The sequence below is a fragment of the Aegilops tauschii genome, chromosome 5, assembly GCF_002575655.3.
Source record: "Aegilops tauschii subsp. strangulata cultivar AL8/78 chromosome 5, Aet v6.0, whole genome shotgun sequence".
In the NCBI taxonomy this organism is placed as follows: domain Eukaryota; kingdom Viridiplantae; phylum Streptophyta; class Magnoliopsida; order Poales; family Poaceae; genus Aegilops; species Aegilops tauschii.
Window position 1 is genome coordinate 411,159,758 of NC_053039.3, and position 19,077 is coordinate 411,178,834.

Consider the following 19,077-nt stretch of genomic DNA (forward strand, 5'->3'; position numbering starts at 1 on the left):
TCTTCTCTCCGGTAGACTACGAGACCGACGATGCTGCTGCCCAGTTCGACTACGGAGTTGACGACCCCTCCTACTTGCCAGAGCAACCAGGCAAGCCCCCCCCCCTTGATCACCAGATATCGCCTATTCTTCTCTATACTGCTTGCATTAGAGTAGTGTAGCATGTTACTGCTTTCCTTTATCCTATCCTGATGCATAGCCTGTCCTTGCTTCTACTGTTGTTACCTTTACCTGCAATCCTACATGCTTAGTATAGGATGCTAGTTTTCCATCAGTGGCCCTACATTCTTGTCCGTCTGCTGTGCTATACTATCGGGTCGTGATCACTTGGGCGGTGATCACGGGTATATACTTATATACTATATACATGACACCTGTGGTGACTAAAGTCGGGTCGGCTCGTAGGAGTACCCGCAAGTGGATCTTTGTGGCGGAGCGACAGGGCAGGTTGAGACCACCTAGGCGAGAGGTGGGCCTGGCGCTGGACGGCGTCCGCGGTTACTTCAAAATAACACGCTTAACGAGTTCTTGGTATTTGATCTGAGTCTGGCCATTTGGTCTATACGCACTAACCAGCTACGCGGGAACAGTTATGGGCACTCGACGTCGTGGTATCAGCCGAAGCCTTCGTGACGTCAGCGACTGAGTGGCGCGCGCCGGATTGGACTGGAACGCCACTAGGCTAGGTCTGCTTCCGGCCGCGTTCGCAACGTGCAGGTGTGCAATGGGCGATGGGCCCAGACCCGTGCGCCATAGGATTTAGACCGGCGTGCTGACCTCTCTGTTGTGCCTAGGTGGGGCTGCGACGTGTTGATCTTCCGAGGCCGGGCATGACCCAGAAAAGTGTGTCCGACCAAATGGGATCGAGCGTGTTGGGTTATGTGGTGCACCCCTGTAGGGAAGTTTATCTATTCGAATAGCCGTGTCCCTCGGTAAAAGGACGACCCGGAGTTGTACCTTGACCTTATGACAACTAGAACCGGATACTTAATAAAATACACCCTTACAAGTGCCAGATACAACCCGGTGATCGCTCTCTAACAGGGCGACGAGGAGGGGATCGCCTGGTAGGATTATGCTATGCGATGCTACTTGGAGGACTTCAATCTACCCTCTTCTACATGCTGCAAGATGGAGATGGCTAGAAGCGTAGTCTTCGACAGGACTAGCTATCCCCCTCTTATTCTGGCATTCTGCAGTTCAGTCCATTGATATGGCCCTTTACACATATACCCATGCATATGTAGTGTAGCTCCTTGCTTGCGAGTACTTTGGATGAGTACTCACGGTTGCCTCTCTCCCTCTTTTCCCCCTTTTCCTTCTACCTGGTTGTCACAACCAGATGCTGGAGTCCAGGAGCCAGACGCCACCGTCGACGACGACTCCTACGACACTGGAGGTGCCTACTACTACGTGCAGCCCGCTGACGACGACCAGGAGTAGTTAGGAGGTCCCAGGCAGGAGGCCTTTCCTTTTCGATCGTTGCTACTTTTGTGCTAGCCTTCTTAAGGCAAACTTGTTTAACTTATGTCTGTACTCAGATATTGTTGCTTTCGCTGACTCGTCTATGATCGAGCACTTGTATTCGAGCCCTCGAGGCCCCTGGCTTGTATTATGATGCTTGTATGACTTATTTATGTTTTAGAGTTGTGTTGTGATATCTTCCCGTGAGTCTTTGACCTTGATCGTACACATTTGCGTGCATGATTAGTGTACGGTCAAATCGAGGGCGTCACACTTGTACAAAAGGCAAATGGATTTGGTTTGAAATCAAATGGTGAAATGTTTAACCAAGTTTATAGAAAAAAGTATCAATAGCTACAAATGCCAAGTGAATATCATTAAATACACAATGAAATATCATATTATATCTATCTAGTATTGTAGTTGTTGATAGTTTCCCTCCCAGTAAAATATCATATTTTATCTATGTAGTAGTGTGTTTATAGAAGAAAAAAAGTATCAACAACTACGATACCAAAAGAGTACCATTAAAAATACAATAAAATATCATACTATTAAAATCTAACACTTGTGATCTATTGATAAAGAGATGGTCTACCAGATCAATGACATGTTGTTTTTTATAATTTTTGTCCCATCTCTTTGTTTTCTTCTGTCTTATCCTTTTATAGTATATGAAAGACGGAGATGTATGCTTGCTACGAATATTTGTTGAGATATTGAAGTACTACAATAAAAAATAAAAAATAGTGTAAAACCGATGCACCAGAGGGCACAACATTGTCTATTTTTCATTCAGTTTAACTAAAACAACAAGAAACACTCGTATATACTCTGGAACTACCTATTAGGCTGCGGTAAGTTACAAATTTGTGCACCCTTGAATTATTTAGATAATAATAATAATAATAATAATAATAATAATAATAATAATAATAATATACATGATATATATATATATATAGCTTACATGAAGCTGTGTTGATGGTAAAAAAGCTACCAAATTTCAAGTGATTGCTAAAAATGGTGCATCTCCGAATTGAGACGTAATACCTCTTTCACATAATGGATGTCAACCTATTCCAGAGCAAGGTCGGATAGTGGACCAGCTCTGCCGCAAAATATAAGACTCAATTATCGGAACACAAACTACTTCATATCATGACATCAATGATAAAAAAATATAAATCATATTAACTACTCCTATATATCAATTCAATGAGAATCTCCTTTATTGAAAAGAAAAATATTAATTACTCCTGACTTCTAAAAAACCATTATGAAACCGAGTATCCTATGACTGCGAACAAAGATAGTGAAAGGGAACGACTTATACAATATGATATACACATTATCTCGAATTATTTCTAAGCATATTTGCTATGAATGATTAATTACTTTAATTAAGTGATCGCATCATCGGTAACCTTTGGATCTTTTCAGGTGGTAACCACCTTTGATTTTATACCCTTGCACTTTCTCATAATCATGTACTCCTACTGTTGGGTCGGTTGTAAATATTGTATTAATTAAAAATGCCCAGTATTTAGGGGACTGAGCTCAGGAAGGGACCTTGCTCATTGATACGTTGAATTGACACATGGGTGAGCACAATATAGCAGATGCTAGAACTGAAAAAAGAAATATAATTTCATTTAGCAATAATTAATCATTGAAGAGTCAAAAACATAAACATGAAAGCCACTTCCACTTATTTTCATCTCTGACAATATCTTTTTTCTATCAGCAAAATGACACTAAAGATATGTTTTCTGTACTCAATTAATTAGTTTTATACGAAGAGGAAAATAGCATCAATCAAACTAACAGCACAATAATCATATGATGCACACTATGTTTCTACGATCCTAATAGTGAAGATTCTATGATTTGTGATCCTACCATCATAGCTCCAATCCGATTCAAAATCGTGATTCGTACAACCTTGTGCACTTTTTAGGAATTCAGGTTATAAATTTGTAACCACTATCAATTTCCAACACTAACCCTCACCTTCATTCCCCATTCTCTCCTCTATGGTGGCGCCAACGCCCCCTTCTCACTGCCCACCCCCATGATAGGGATGGGGCAGACGATGATGCTGCCTGCAACCCGAGTCATTGCCCGCAGCCGCGCACTAAGAGGAGGGCTCTATCACACGCGGGAAGGAGAAGGCTCGCCATGTAAAGTATCCATAGTCCATTTTCCTCACACATTGTTTGCATTTTGAAGGCTAAGTGTCTTGGCTACATATAGGCTATTGATGGCTATGAATTAGTGCACACAAAAAGGAAAGGTAGTGAACTATTATTGTTTTGCATGAAATAATTAATGTTTTATTTCTGTTTGCACGCACTAAACTTAAAAAAGAAAAAAAATCTTTATTCGAGTCGTATGCCCTGTAATATGGAGTGAGCAAGCCAATGTTCAAACTCAGCTCATATTTCAACCGGGCTGAAAATGATTGTCACGCTCAAGTTTATTTCTTGAGTGATCCCGACTTGAAATGAAATACGAGTCAAGCTCGAGCTAGCGGTTCACGAGTCTGGGGATTTTTATTTTCACTCTACGAGAGCATGCATCCATATCATCCGGAGAGCATTTTAACAACCAAGAGAAGGGTAACTAACCATGCATTTTATTTCCAATCGAGTCTTTCCTTTTCTTCGAAGCCAAGTACAAACTGGCAACCGGTAACCCGGCAATGTCTAAGTGGAGGACCCATGACCGATCCCCTCGGATTAAGAATGATGATGCCAGCCGCCACATTCATGCTTGACTTTAAAAAAAATATCTGGTGTGCTGATTCTTCAACAGCCACAGAAAACCTCCACTGGCATGCTCCTCTGTTCTCATGAAGTCCTGCCAATGTTGGAGTCTTTGTGCACCACCCTTTTCTTTTCTCCTGCAAAAGAAGGCACTTGTATCGCACTGTTTCTGTGATGTTGCCGTCACAAGTTTCACACGATGGATGCCATGAGAAAGTACCGCTGAAGCTCCCACCCATGCACGCATCCATCGCGCGATAGGTTCTGCGTCTGAACGGATGAGAAGGATTTGGAGTAGCTACAGCAGAGAAGACAATTAATTAATATTTGTGATTTAACTAAGTGAGACGCACACGGGATCGGCGAGCCGCGAACTCTCCGGTGTGCGCGTAGCTTTACAATCTGGCATGAACCACACAGAAACTGCCATGAACAAAAGGGGCCCGCTGTGGTAGTTTGGTTCCCTTAATTAAAAGCGACATTGGAAATTTGGGATCACAGAGAGCCAATCTACGCCTTGGGGAATGTGTCTTTTATGCCCTAAGGGGAATAAGTTTTTAGATCCATTTCCCATTGCTAGCTTTTATTGCCCCTTTAGCTTGCTTTCCACTCCCAACATTCACATAGTGCTATCTCCACATGCCAAATTATTTTCTACAAATCTTCCTTTCGTATGCTTGTTTTTTTTTTAATTTCCTTTCATATGCTTTGCGAGCAAGAAAAGCTTGACCATGACATGAGCAAAGTAGTACGCACTTGCATTCCCAGTTCTTGACTACACAAACACCCTTCAAACATCAGGAGAAGGCCCATGAATCTAAAACATGTCGCCTCATCTTAGTTACCTTCTCATGCCAAGCCTGAGGCAACACGGCTCCCAACTTGTTGTCCTTCTCTACCTGTTGTGGTTAGTGGTCATGAATAGGTACCCCCTTTCTACTTAGCTTTCATGCTAAGAATCGCTCGGATAGGTTCCTCCCAAAGCGCATTTTTCAGCATGCTCACTTCAAAAATGTGTTAACTCAGCGGCGTCTTCTCCATGTGGGCTCAACTCGAATGGATTTAAAATATTGGTAGAGAAAACCCTGCTCTTTGCCATATCCCCTGCACACATGTAACATGAATTAGGCATCAAATTCTTACATACACAACACAGCGCACCAATTCATCGATATCACATGCATGATAGAAAAACTAATTCTATCCATGTTTGATATAAAATAGAAGTTCAGTAGAATATCCATTACATTCATATGTCATGTATATAAGCACCAATTCATCAATATGACAGTGATACAGGATTACAGTGTAGCAAGAAAGGAAAACAAACTTGGGACTTTTTTTGTTATGTCGTTGTGTTCGCAATTCGCCTCATAATTCCATGTGCGTGAACCATGAGATGCGGGGGAAAATGAAGGGGGATAATTGATCTTTTGTTCATTTTTTGGGTAAGATAATATACCATATTTGAATAACATGTTTGACATGCTTACTCATGTTCATGTCACTGGTAGATGGGTCTTCTTGACCTGATCATCGAACCCACCATGCAGTGAACTTTAGAACAATTTTCACTGCAATTTTCACTGCTAATCTAAATGCAATAGACCAAAAAGTATCTATATTGAATATTTCTTTTAGAGAAAAGGACACATGCTTGACTTCATAAATAATGTCCTCACTGTGAAGCATCAGACATGACAGAGGTTCGTCGTGATTCACCACTACTGTGAGTAGTACAAAATATAAGGGAATGCAAGACGACAAAACAAGTAGAGCTAAACTATATCTGAGCCACAGAAGAAGGAAGCAGGTTACGGGAAGTCGCACGGATCTTCATCATCAAACCATCAATAGCATTGACACCTTTCGCCAGCGCCTTCCAATATACTCCATCCGTTTCTTTATACAAAGTGTATTTGTTTTTCCAAAAGTCAAACGAGTGCATGTTTGACCGAGTTTTTAGAAAAATATATCAATATCCACAGTATGAAACTTATATCATTTGATTCATCATGAAAAGTAGTTTCATATTTTATCTATTATATATTCCAGATGTCATTATTGTATTTTATAATCTTGTTCAAAAATTCAAATGGTTGACTTGCATGGAAACCAATACACCTTATATTCTGGAATGGAGGGAGTAACATGGGAGCATTCATTCGGAAAATAATATCAAAAGGATCGTTGGGGAATTTAAGCTTGATGGTAAACTTGTTGTGGGTGGTCCACAACGACCAAACTTGCGCGGCAAACACAAACGAGAAAACATGGAGCAAGGACCCAAGAGATTTGCTGTTATGGCAAAACAAGTTCTGTAAAATTATTAGGATCCCAAATGATATTTAACCGCGACGGAACAGAACTGCAGAGGAATTTGGCGAGGATGCGCCTAAATAAGTTATGCTCTAAGTCCTCAATCTCTCGACAAAGAGAACGGGCGGTGGCCACGTTACCATTACATTTCAAAATCTGTTCACTCGCTGGATTGCCAAGGAAATTTTTTAATACTTTGAGTCAAAAGAACGTGCATCATCACTTGTGATTCTTATAGAAGTGAGACTAGCTAGCTCCTATATTTTTCCTTCAAATCAGAGAGGGCCCCCACTCTTATTCCTCTTTTGAGAAAGGAGTGTTGCACAACCAGTGCCTGTTTCCTTTCCACAGGCTACAAATCTTAGAAAGCTGAGAGTGCTCCCATTGTTGAAGTGGTTGTTGTTGCCATAGTGAAGCGCACGGGGAGCATGTGCTCTCTGAGACCACTCAAAGTCTCTAACTCCAACATGGTTTGAGTGACAACCTCCTGAATGCCTATAGAGCTACCGGTCTATCAGTGATTAACCGTCACGCTGGAAAGCAAAGCATATAGGGAGCATCGAGAAGCAAAGGCAAAGCGGCGCCAAAGCAATGGAAAAGCCAGGGAGCAGGATGATTGATAGTCACGCTGCAAGCCTGCAACTGAAACCGCCAAGAAAATTAAGCTACTGCTAATGCGCATACATAATTCTGGGGATGTCCTTTATGGCCTAATTGGAATATTTTCTCCATGTTACTCGGCGAACATATCAGATTGCTATACCTTTCCTTTGCTTCTTTAGTTCAGTTCCACTCTCAACATTCTTATAGTGCTTACTGCACAAGCATATGCTCAAATTGTTTTCTCCAAATGCTATCTTCATTTAACAAGCTTTGGACAACCTAATAAAGTTTGATTATGGCATTAGCAAATTAAGCTCGGTTCATGACTATAAAAGTATAAATACACCCTTGGGCCTCAGGAGCCCCATGGTCAATCACCCTCTCAATTCTCAAACCAGCTTGGCTGGCCCCTGGAGCTTAGTGATCTACTCATGCAAAGCCTGAGGCAGTACAATTCCTTAGTTGTTGCCATTGATAGGCAGCTGTTTGACCACCTATCAGCAACAAAGATGAAGATAAGGAAGGCCCCGGCTCTCCTGAAGAAGGCAACAGCCTTGTGGAAGAGCAAGACCGGCATCTTCATGGCCAGGATCCTCGTCCTCGCCTTGCTCCGTCGCAGGATGGCCACGGTTGGTGCCATTTCTCACAGGATCCATGCCTTCATTGTGGCCGGCGGGGAAAAGTGTTCAAAAGTGGATTACCACAAGGCTCTCATGCTACGCAAGGTCGGGAAGCCGACGTACCATGGCGGTGAGATGGTTGATGCCTCCCACTATTTAGCATTGTTTGGTCAAGAGGATGGTTTTGATGGCTTCCCTGACTGGACACTGCACCCCAGCTTCAGCAACGGTGACGATTTCTATTACACTGACGAGTATGACACTGACGGCGATGAGGGAGACGAGCCCCGGTGATGAATGCAATGAGGATCATCCTGGAGGCTGAGGGCTTGGAATTCAACATGGACGACGATATCGACCAGGCTGCCGAAATGTTCATCAGAAAGTTCCGCAAGCAGATGAACGCGAGTTTTTCTTGATGTTGTCTTCCATATATACCATGCCCGGTAGCGCACATAGTGCTACTGCTATAACAAAGTGACTATAGAAGTGGTGAGAGTGAGAGGATAACGTAGGTAGGCCAGGAACATTTGTGTCCATTCCCCGGGATACAAGATTCTGAACATGTCCACTAGTTAGAAGTTTTTGATAGATACCTTCCTGCCAAAGTCTGTACTTATAGGTGTCTCAAAGGAAAGAAAAAACATTAGATGACATTTTTAGATTGCAAGTATTTTTTCTAAATTGTTTGAAATAGCTCCAACTGTTATTTATCTACTCGGCTTCCACCAAACCTCGACTACTTGGCCGCTACGCCCTCCCGAAACTCCACACCTCTATTGCTCACCCATCTTGGAGGGTATGGCCCGCCACGTTGAAGGAAACTAGTAAGCTTTGGCTCCGAACCCCCTTATTATCTCTTCTGAACCAAGAATCATAAGAATATTCACCCGCAAAAAAATAATAAGAATAAATTAATTAGTTGCACATGTTAAAGTTGGACAAGTAGAGCGAGTTCGAGTAGAACTCTTCATAGTGATAAAAATATATAGATTGAACACCCACAAAAAAAGTTTGTGTCTCATTTAGCTGTCTAGTAAAAATAGTTTACTAGACTTGACCTGGAGAACTTGAGCGCCCCTTCGCGCCAAGATCTTCTTATCGCTCGCCCTTAGAAGTCGATGCTGAACTGCTGAGCGACTCGCCCTGGACTTCCGCATGGCCCAGGTGTGCATGCACATGAGCCAGAGACCATGACGCGCCTGCTCTCTGGATGTTCGTTCCCGGTGGGTATGGCATGAAATCAAGGCCTCGTGTTGTTTGATGGCGACGATCCCCTCAAAGGATAAACCTTTTCTAGACTAGCTCGCGTCTTTAGCCACCGGCGCCGCACCATGTATGCGCCGCGGCTTACCTCGTTGGCTCTCCTCACTGCTTGGTGCATATGGAAGCAACGTAACACCCCACGTCTTCAACGCCAAGCGGCCATCCATCTCACACCTCACTTCCATGATCAAGGATGAGCCTCGCAGCTGGGCTCGTGTGGGTGCCCTAGGACTACACATCATCATACCAGAGACGTAGCGCTTGCTGCCTGGGGAGCGCACACCTTCACACTCTGTTTGTGCACACTTAACTCTGACTGCCGCATCGCGTCTTCATGTTATCAGAGGTCCCCTGTAGCTACTCTATGCTACTCTTCCTGCCTATCAATGTAATATGCAATCTTTTGCGTATTCGCGGAAATGTTAGATTTGTAAGCCCAAATAAGAAGGAAAAAACACAAACGCCGTACTCATGCCCATGGGGAAATCCAAACAAAGCTGAAAGTATGGCTTGATTTTGATGAAATACAAGATTCTTTTTGTAAATATGGCAGCACTCAAGAGGTTGTGCCCATCTCTTCTCCATCCAACGGCTAGAGATGCATGGGTGCAACTGATACATAGATTCGCCCCTTGCACCACATACGTTCTCTCCCGACCAACATTTTGGCTACCTGATCGCATTTTTTTCTCTAGGACAGCAGATTTCCTGGTTACCACGGTAACCACAAAATTCAGATGATGCTAATTTATGTACGCAAACGTTTAGATTCAAAAAAGGCATGCTCAATTTATGTACGCGAATGTTTAAATTCAAAATATTTAAAATATTTGCTAATTTTTGTCCAATACTTGCGTTTACCGAGGGGCGGTGAGAAACATGGTTATCAGGCGATAATCAAATTGTGGGCCAAGGATTAAATCACCAGATTCGAAAGGTTGAGATAATTAGCACCCCTTGCGCGCGCCAAGCATCACCATCAGTACTGATCACCATAGAAACACTCAAGACGGATCACCCGGCAGAACAAAAATATCTGCCCACCACTACCGGACTCGCGGCCTATGCCTACGGCCCAGGGCCGTCGGCATAGGTCCTTTTCCGTCAGCATAGATCTATGCCTACGGCTGCCGTCGGTATAGGCCCGTCGGCGTAGATCACGTCAGCGTAGTCTTGTCAGACCGTCGGCGTAGTATAGCCGTCGGCATAATCTATGCCGACGGCCAAGCCGTCGGCATACCTCTGCTACGTGGCATTACGTGGTGCCTCCTGGTGGCAGGGCTATGCCTACGGCAAAGCCGTAGGCATAGATGGAAATATGGGAATATGCAGAAATATGACAGTTCATCATCTAAACATACTCAAGTTCATCATCATCATTTAAACATAGTCAAGTTCATCATCCCCTGGTGCCTCCTGGCGGCAGGGCTATGCCTACGGCAAAGCCGTCGGCATAGATGAAAATCTATGCCGACGGCTTTGCCGTAGGCATAGCCCTGCCACGTGGCGCGCTCTGGGAAGCCCTTGGCGCATATATGCCGACGGCTTTGCCGTAGGCATAGTTTTTTTTCCTGTTTTCTCTTTTTCAATTCATTTGACAGCATTTCAAAGCAGAATAATATGGGAGTATGCAGAAATATGACAGTTCATCATCTAAACATACTCAAGTTCATCATCATCATTTAAACATAGTCAAGTTCATCATCTAAAGATCATCACCGGCGGAAGTTCATGAACATAGAAGTAGTGCAAGACATGGAACATCATTTCAAAGCAGAAACTAACAAGTAGGAACATAAAAGGTATGGCACGACGGCCACATGCACGGGTATCATCATCGACATCAAGCAAGACCACCTCCGCCAAAACCACCACCGCCAAGACCACCTCCGCCAAAACCACCACCGCCAAGACCACCTCCGCCAAAACCACCACCGCCAAGACCACCACGCCAAAACCACCACCGCCAAGACCACCTCCGCCAAAACCGCCACCGCGACCACCATCACTCTACCAGATCAGAGTGACTGGGGTCGACGAAGCAGGAGTCGAGCCACCGGTCCCCTACATGTTTGAGAGAAGATTCTAACGGTAAATATGATATGATAGTGTTGAATGAACGAGAACTAGTTTGTCAGTAGTTAGGCAAATCTACTAACCGGACTATCACTGCCTAGTTCCACCCATTCATCGAACGTGGGCACGTGTGGGGGTTCTCCCGCAGGTGGTGGTGGGGGTCCCATTTGTGGTGGATCCGTGCGGTTACTCCAAGACGCCAACATAGCCTGGATGTTAGTTAAACAAGCAAACTAGAAGGTCAAAAGGAATGGAAGTGCAAAAATTTAGCTTGGTTTTAAGAGGGCAAAACTAACCGCCATCATCTGACGGTTGTAATCATCGTTTGCCTTCACTCATTGCAAGTACTCTCGCACCTCGAGATTCCTATGCTCGACAAAGGCCGTATATGCCTACATAATTTAGGTTGTTTCTAAGTGAGCAATGCTGAAAATAAACTGAGAATGCTAGAGAGAAAAAGATAAAGGGGAAGTACTTACAGCATGCTGGCGGGCTAAGGGAGTCTGTGAACGCCCCGTACTCTCTAACTGGCTCGGGTTGGTAGCCCGAAGCCGTGTGTACGAGATCGAAGGAGTGATCAAGCCATCGAAACACGGATACCGGCCATGTGACTTCCCCTGGATGGCCACCACCGCCGTGTCATCGATCTGAGACTGGGCGACCTCAGGAACAGGAACATCCGGATGCAACTTCTGATAGTTCTGAGTGTAAGACTCCAGGTGCTCCTCGGTCTTGCCGTAGTACTGGCTCTCACCCTCTTTGGGATCACTCCGCTCGTGGGCCAGCTTCCACGACTCAATGTCTGAGAGCGGCCTCTTCAACTTTTCCTCCTGCAACGTCAAACAGAAGTTAGCCATACATAAGAACATGACGGTAAAGAAGAAAAAAAATGCATCATGCATATAGATATACCTTCATGGCCTTGAAGCCCCAGTGGTTCCTGTTTCCTTGGCCGTGTGTCCCGTCTTTTCCACGGTTAGCCCGGGCCTTGATGCTCTTGGCAGCAAACTCTGCATCGTCGCCGAGCCACCTATCCACCAAACTCGCCCATCCGTCATGCCTTCCATAGCACCAATGAGGAACAACCTATGCAAATTTTGGAAGCATGACATGTGAGCACGAAACATATAGTTGACTGCTTGAAATAATGAAAAGTTAGTAATAGTTACCATCATGAACTGCTCCCTGTTCAAGGTAAGTCGTTGCTTCTGCACTTGAGTTTTGGTCATCTTTTGGTGCACGTAGTAGTGGTAGTACTGCGAGACGGCAACCCAGCGCACCTCGTACTGCAACTGACGAGCTTTCTTCTTCGCAGCCGCAAGCAAGACCACATCGGCTCTGGCCTTGTGCTCGTCAAGAACTCTATAGAGTTGCTGCAATCATGCATAAACCAGAAGCAAACAAGGCATGAGTTGAGTGATTCAATGATAAACTATGAACGAAACTGAAGACAAATGATTCAGAAGAGAACTTACCCAAAATTTGGTGATCACGGCCTTAGCGGTCGTCCCGTACTCCGAGTTGCTGCAAGCCTTGTAGTGGGCCCAGCTCGTGGCCAAAACCCGTAGCTGCGGGTCCTTGTCTGGCCGCGGACAGAATAGGCCAAGCCAAAACTCCTTCAACAGGACAGTGATAAGGCCATTCGGTTTACGGCCCTTTCCTATAAGGATCCAGTTACTGCAAAAGAATCACAGGATTGCCATGTGTACAATAAGAAAATGTTGTCATGTGTTGAAAATATGATTGAGAGGCACTTACTCTGTCCCTGCAGGTTCAATGAGCCACTTGTGCGCCTCGATAGAAGGTGGTGTAGGTAGTCCGGCATTACCATGCAGCCACCCCTGCGGAGCACCCGGTGGCAAGTCACCCCACAACTCGGGGTCAACCTCCCCTCCACCACCCTCCTCGCCCTCCTCCTCACCCTCCTCCTCGGCCTCCTCCTCCTCGGCCGGAGACGCGTGCCAGGCGTTTGCAACCGCCACAACACTTCCAGACTTGTGAGAGGCCGCCTACGCAAGATTTGGCGGCATGCTAGCCCCCGGAGGCCGCCGGCCACAGTCGTAGACACGCGAAGAGCAATCCGCGTAGAGGGAAGTGTTCAGATACTTCTCCATCACGAAAAATTATGAAAAATTACCATCAGTCCTATAGCACATGTGCCCACGTCGTGTAAAAAACTCATGATTTTATCGCGCTCCGAGTATTTATTAATATTCACGCCGCATCGTTACCGCAGAACGTCTACTACCGTGTCATCGCCGTCCGTGAGGGGGGCCGCACCCCGGAGACGCGTGCCGCCTCTTCGGACATGCCACCACACCACCCCGCATGTATGAGGGCCCGGTGCGATGCTCCGGTGGCATTGCTACCCCCCCCCCCCCCCGGCCCCCGTCCCGCCTAACCCTGTAGCATTTGACCACAGGTTCTAGCCCTTTGACTTTGCACGGACGGGCTTTGACTAGTGGACCTCTCCACCTGGTTGTGTTAGGTCAGCCCATAGGAACACTTTGGAGCAACATCCGGGCCAGACCCACAGCAAGATCCCCTCCGTGTAGACTCGACGCGTCCGTTTCCCACCTCCAGGTGCCGGCGGTGGCGCCGTCCGTGAGGGGGGCCAAACCCCGGAGACGCGTGCCGCCTCTTCGGACATGCCACAACACCACCCCGCATGTATGAGGGGCCGGTGCGACGCTCCGGTGCATTGCTACCCCCCCCCCCCCCCGGGCCCCCGTCCCGCCTAACCCTGGAGCAGTTGACCACGAGATCTAGCCCTTTGACTTTCCACGGACGGGCTTTGAACAGTGGACCTCTCCACCCGGTTGTGTCAGGTCAGCTCAGAGGGACACCTGCGAGCAACATCCGGGCCAAACCGACAGCTACATCCCCTCCGTGTAGACCCGATGCGTCCGTTTTCCCCCTCCAGGTGCCGGCGGCGGCGCCGTCCGTTAGGGGGCCACGCCCCGGAGATGCGTGCCGCCTCTTCGGACATGCCACAACACCACCCGGTTGTAGTAGGTCATCCCATAGAAACACTTGGGAGCAACGTCCCCTCCGTATAGACCCGATGCGGCTGTTTCCGCCCTCCAGATGCTGGCGGCGGCGCCGTCCGTGAGGGGGGCACACCGCGGACGTGAGGGGGTCACACTCCGGAGACGGGTGCCGGGCGTTTGCAACTGCCACTAAACTTCTATCGCATAGCTGTTTTTTATTTTAATAAAATATAAGGACCTATATTCAAAAGAATATGACGGCACATTATTAATGTGCTCGAAAAAAAATACAAACTATATATATATATATATATTCATAATCTATGGAAAAAATTACAAACTACATATATATTCATATAATACATAAAAAAGCATAAAAACATATTTTAAAAAAGCATAAAAACTTATGTAAAAAAAGCATAAAAACATATGCAAAAAAAGCATGTAAAAAAATAGCTATGCCGTCGGCATAGAGACGGCAGGGTTTTGGTGGGCGCCGTGCCGCGGATCGGTGACGTGGCACCTATGCCGACGGCTGCCGTCGACATACCTACGCCGCGGATCGGTGACGTGGCATGCGGAGATATGCCGACGGCAGCCCGTCCCGGCCGTCGGCATAGGTTTGACGGCGTTAGCCGCTTGTCACGGGCGGGATCGCCGGGCCCACAGGTATGTCGACGGCTGATTTATGCCGACAGCTGCTGTCGGCATGTCTGCATCTAGGTCGACGGCCGTTCTGTGCCGACGGCTGCCGTGGGTGTAGATCGGTGTAACCCGACGGCCAGGATAAGCCGACGGCCAGGACTGGGCTGTCGGCATAGCTCCAACTAGGCCGACGGCAGCCGTAGGCATAGGTTTGGCCGTCGGGGTAGGACCGTTTTCGGTAGTGCACGGTTGAAATCCGGAAATATACACCCACGCGGCCACGCCATGTATGCATGAGAATTGATGTGGTTGTTGTCACAGGACGCCAAGTCAAAAACTCCATAAAGGTGTTTGGAGACATGTGAAAGCATGAAAAAACACGGAAGCTCCATAGATCTATCACGGAGATTGCTCCCTTCTACTTTCTGCTAGTTGACGAGCGAGCAGCAAAGCGTCCGGAGGAGAGGCAAAGCTATGCAGATCTCACCTACAGCTAGCAACACAAAGCAGCGGGGAAAACGAAGAAAAATCAGAGACGCGTAGCTGCAACCTTTGGAATTCTGAGCGTGAATCACACGGCCGGAGACCCGGCAAGGAAAGCTGTCCGGTCTGCTTGCTTTGGGCAAAATTATTCCAAGCCATCAATCAGTTGCTAGCTTTACCACATGATTAAAGGAGCGATATTGGCAATTTGGGACCCCAACCCAAAAGGACCAATCCTAGCTTTGGGACAGGTGCCTTTTGTGACTTAATTGGAATACATACTTCCCCATAAGTTCCTTGCTTAGTTCCATTGTCAACATTCTTTCAGTGCTCACTCCACATGTCAATTTTTTTCTCTCTAATGCTAGCTGCTTTCACATGCTTTATTAGGCCAGGTACCAAAATTTTGATCAGGACATGAGCAAGGCTAGTTGCAGTGTTAATTGCATGCTCAGCTTCTGACTATAAATACACCATTAGAGCCTCAGGACAAAGCCCATGCCTCATTTCAAGCCAGCTTCTCTCAGCTTCTTTTCTCAATCCTGAGGCATCACAGCTCCTTACTTGTTGCCCTGCATAAGCAGCTGATCGGCCACTTCTCAGAACCAAAGATGAAGATCGGGAAGGCTCCTGAGCTCTTGAAGAAGGCGGCAGCGATGTGTAAGAGCAAGACCGCCAGGCTCCTCCTCCTTGCCTCGCTGCAGCGCCGCAGGATGGCCACAGGCGCGGTGGTCTCACGCAAGATCGACGCACTCATTGTGGCCGACTGGGAGAGAGCAGACCGCCACAAGGCTCTCGCGCTGCACATGGTCGGGAAGAGACCGATAATCATCCATGAGAGTAACTTGGAGGCCAATTTCGCTCATCACTTGGCAATGTTTGGTCAAGAGAATGGTGAGGCTGGCTGCCCAACTGACCGGACATTGCATCCCCTATTCAACAACGACCACGACAACTGCCCTTACACTGACAATGATGATGTGCTACTTGATTCATGCGATCATGACGATGATGACGAGCCATCAGTCGTGGATGTGATCAGGAGCAATCGAGAAGTTGAGGGGGTGGAGTCCAACATGGAGGATGAGATTGATCAGGCTGCTGATATGTTCATTAGGAGGTTCCGGCAGCAGCTGAACGAGGGATTTTAGGGTCTTATTTGCACATGCATGTACCTCAGCTTAGGGTGTTGTCTTCTTTTTAGGTGCCCACAAATTAGAAAATTTTGTAGAAATCAATATGAATAGGAGTGGAGGCTTGACAAACAGTTATCCTTATTGTCATTTATTTTTGAACAATTTTCTCAACATCTAAGATCCCTCGGTCTTGCCAACCACTATAGGAAAAACCATCTATGCCGAGAATTTGGTGGGTTGCCGAGTGTAAATCCACGGGAACTTGGCATACACACAACATGTTTGCCCAGTACTATGTAAGTTAAACTCGGCAAATAGAAGGTACTCGGTAATACTCGGTATTCGCTAAGTTTTCTCAAGAAAACACTAGGCATAGAGAAAGAGCCCAACAAAGGAAGCACAAGACACTCGGCAAACAAAAAGTTCTCGGCAAATCATGGGGCATGTGTCCCTACCCGCCCCCCGCCCTCCCCCTATGGCGTTTTGCGGTTCCATTACATTGGGCGTTGTCTGCCGAGTGTCCACTAGCAGACACTCGGCTTCCCTTTCTGTATGTCTTGTTTTAAATGTTGTAACCCTTTGTCAAGTACCCTATGGAGAACACTTGGCTTATATTCCTGCATCCTTTTTTCTAAATGCATTGATTTCTTGCCGAACCGATAGCCAACGCCTGGCTCCTCATCCATTGTAGGAAGGCCTTAGTCGGTGACATCTCTCATAGGATCCATGCCCTTATATTGTGGCCGGCTGGGAGAAGAGTGCCAAGGTGGACTACCACAAGACTTTGGTGCACAAATTCGGGAGCCAGGGGTACCATTAGGATGGTTGAGGATCTGTCCCACCATTTAGCATTGTTTGACGAAGAGGATGGTGCAGGTGTGGCTGCCCTAACTGGACACGGCACCCCATCTTCAGCGACAGAGTTAGTTCCTATTACACTGACAGGTACGACAGCGGTGACAATTACGATGCGGAGACGAGTCCTCGGTAATGGATGTGATGAGGAGCAGCCATGAGGCTGATGAGTTGGGATTCAACATGGACAGCGGTATCGACCAGGCTGCCGAAATGTTCATCAAAAGATTTCGTGAGTAGATGAACACAAGCTGGAAGTTTCGACACATATCTAGCTATGTGCTAAATTGTGTATTTGGTGTTCGTGCGTCGAAGGAAAGAGAACACTTAAAATTAATTGTTTTGATTAAAAATCTTTTTTATAAATGGTTCGATCTGGATTCAACAGATCTTGACTTCACCCACCTACTAAAAAATGGACATTGATAGGATATATGTCTCTAGCAAAGTCCTATCACACTCCACCCCTCATCCCTACTTCGCTTAGCAAGCCCACTACCCCTAACCCTCTGCCACACACAATCAAAGCTTTGAAATACTTCTCTTTGGGAGTTCCCTTTTTCGACCAGGCCACCTACTTTTCTCGCCATTCATGGAGGGTCCGACCCGTTGCATTGTTCAGGTATTTTGAGAAGGCTCGGTTCACCCGTCCCTTGGTACCTCTAAACTTGGGGGCTCTTGTTAATACAGAATCGTAGAACAAAATTAATTAGTTGTCCACTGTGGTAGAGTGGAGTGAGCCGGAAAAAACGACTTCGGCGTGATAAGAAAATTAAATAACCCCCCCCCCCCCCCCCCCCCCCCCCCCCCGCGCGCGCTCAAAAAAAGTTTGTGTCCCATTTAGCAATCCTGATTTCATAAGCAAAAGTAAGGAAAGAAATACTGTACATACTATGTACGCGTGCCCATGGCAGAATCCGAATAAAGCTAGATCGTCAGTTGATTATGATGTAGTACAAGGTTCTTTTTGTAAATATGGCAGCGGTCATAGGGTTCCATAGTTCTACCAGACATTATTTGGTGGGTCTAGGCACACCTAGGATGCGAGGGCTCATTTCTTGATGAATTTTATGAGGAGCAAGATATGAATATCACAAGCTAATCCTTTAGGGTGTGCAAAAAACTTACATGTTTATTTTTTGAACACGCAGAAACTTACATGTTGGATAGAGCTGAACGGTTAATTTCCTTTGGAGCTCCAAAACATCAATTAAACGAACAATTTCATAGCGGACCTAGGATAAAATCACCTGATTAAAAACTCAAGATAATTAGCACCCCTCATGTGTGCCAAGCATCGCCATTCCGATGCACTCAACTGTGCACAAAATATCCACCCGTGGTTCAATGCACTCAACGGTGCATCAACTCCATATATGCATACTCACTCTCCACGAAAAAAGACGACCGTGGGCAGGTGGTTACTCCTCTTAGTGAAAGTTGGTGGGGCCATGGTTCCTCCTCCTCTGCTGGTCGCTCCGGTGGCGGGTGGAGGAAGGGGATCCTATTTCTTTCCTACGCTCTTTTCATAGGTGGGATTAGTCTTTCATGTCGTGGCGCCCGAGGGATGAGGATGACGCCACGATGAATAAAGTAGCCTCAGCTTCCTCCTCACCATCACGACGCTTTTCATGGCGGTGTCGAGAAGCAGATGGCGTCGTCTTCTCATCGTCTGGCTGGGGTGGTGAGATTAGATCTTCTTTGCCCCTCTGGCGGTTGCTGTTTTTTGCGGTGGTGTCGGAAGCTGGGACGAGATAGATTTTCTAAACCCAAATTGGTGTTTCGACGGCTGCAGATTTGGAGTCCTTCCCTAATTACGTTGACGGGATGTGGCGGATTAGGGTCTAGGTTA

The 19,077-nt window shown here is 46.4% G+C and overlaps 1 protein-coding gene and 1 pseudogene across 1 annotated transcript; both read left to right on the plus strand.

Moving 5' to 3' along the window:
• The first annotated feature begins 7,585 nt into the window (after positions 1-7,585).
• LOC109751963 (uncharacterized) lies at positions 7,586-8,843 on the plus strand (annotated as a pseudogene).
• Positions 8,844-15,584: 6,741 nt separating this feature from the next.
• LOC109752135 (uncharacterized) lies at positions 15,585-16,808 on the plus strand. Its single transcript, XM_020311007.4, has one exon. It carries the CDS (start codon positions 15,846-15,848, stop codon positions 16,383-16,385), a length of 540 nt encoding a protein of 179 aa, XP_020166596.1. The 5' UTR covers positions 15,585-15,845; the 3' UTR covers positions 16,386-16,808.
• Positions 16,809-19,077: the final 2,269 nt, after the last annotated feature.

Coding starts and splice junctions, on each gene's coding strand:
- LOC109752135 (XM_020311007.4), top strand. CDS start 15,846: ATGAAGATCGGGAAGGCTCCTGAGCTCTTGAAGAAGGCGGCAGCGATG.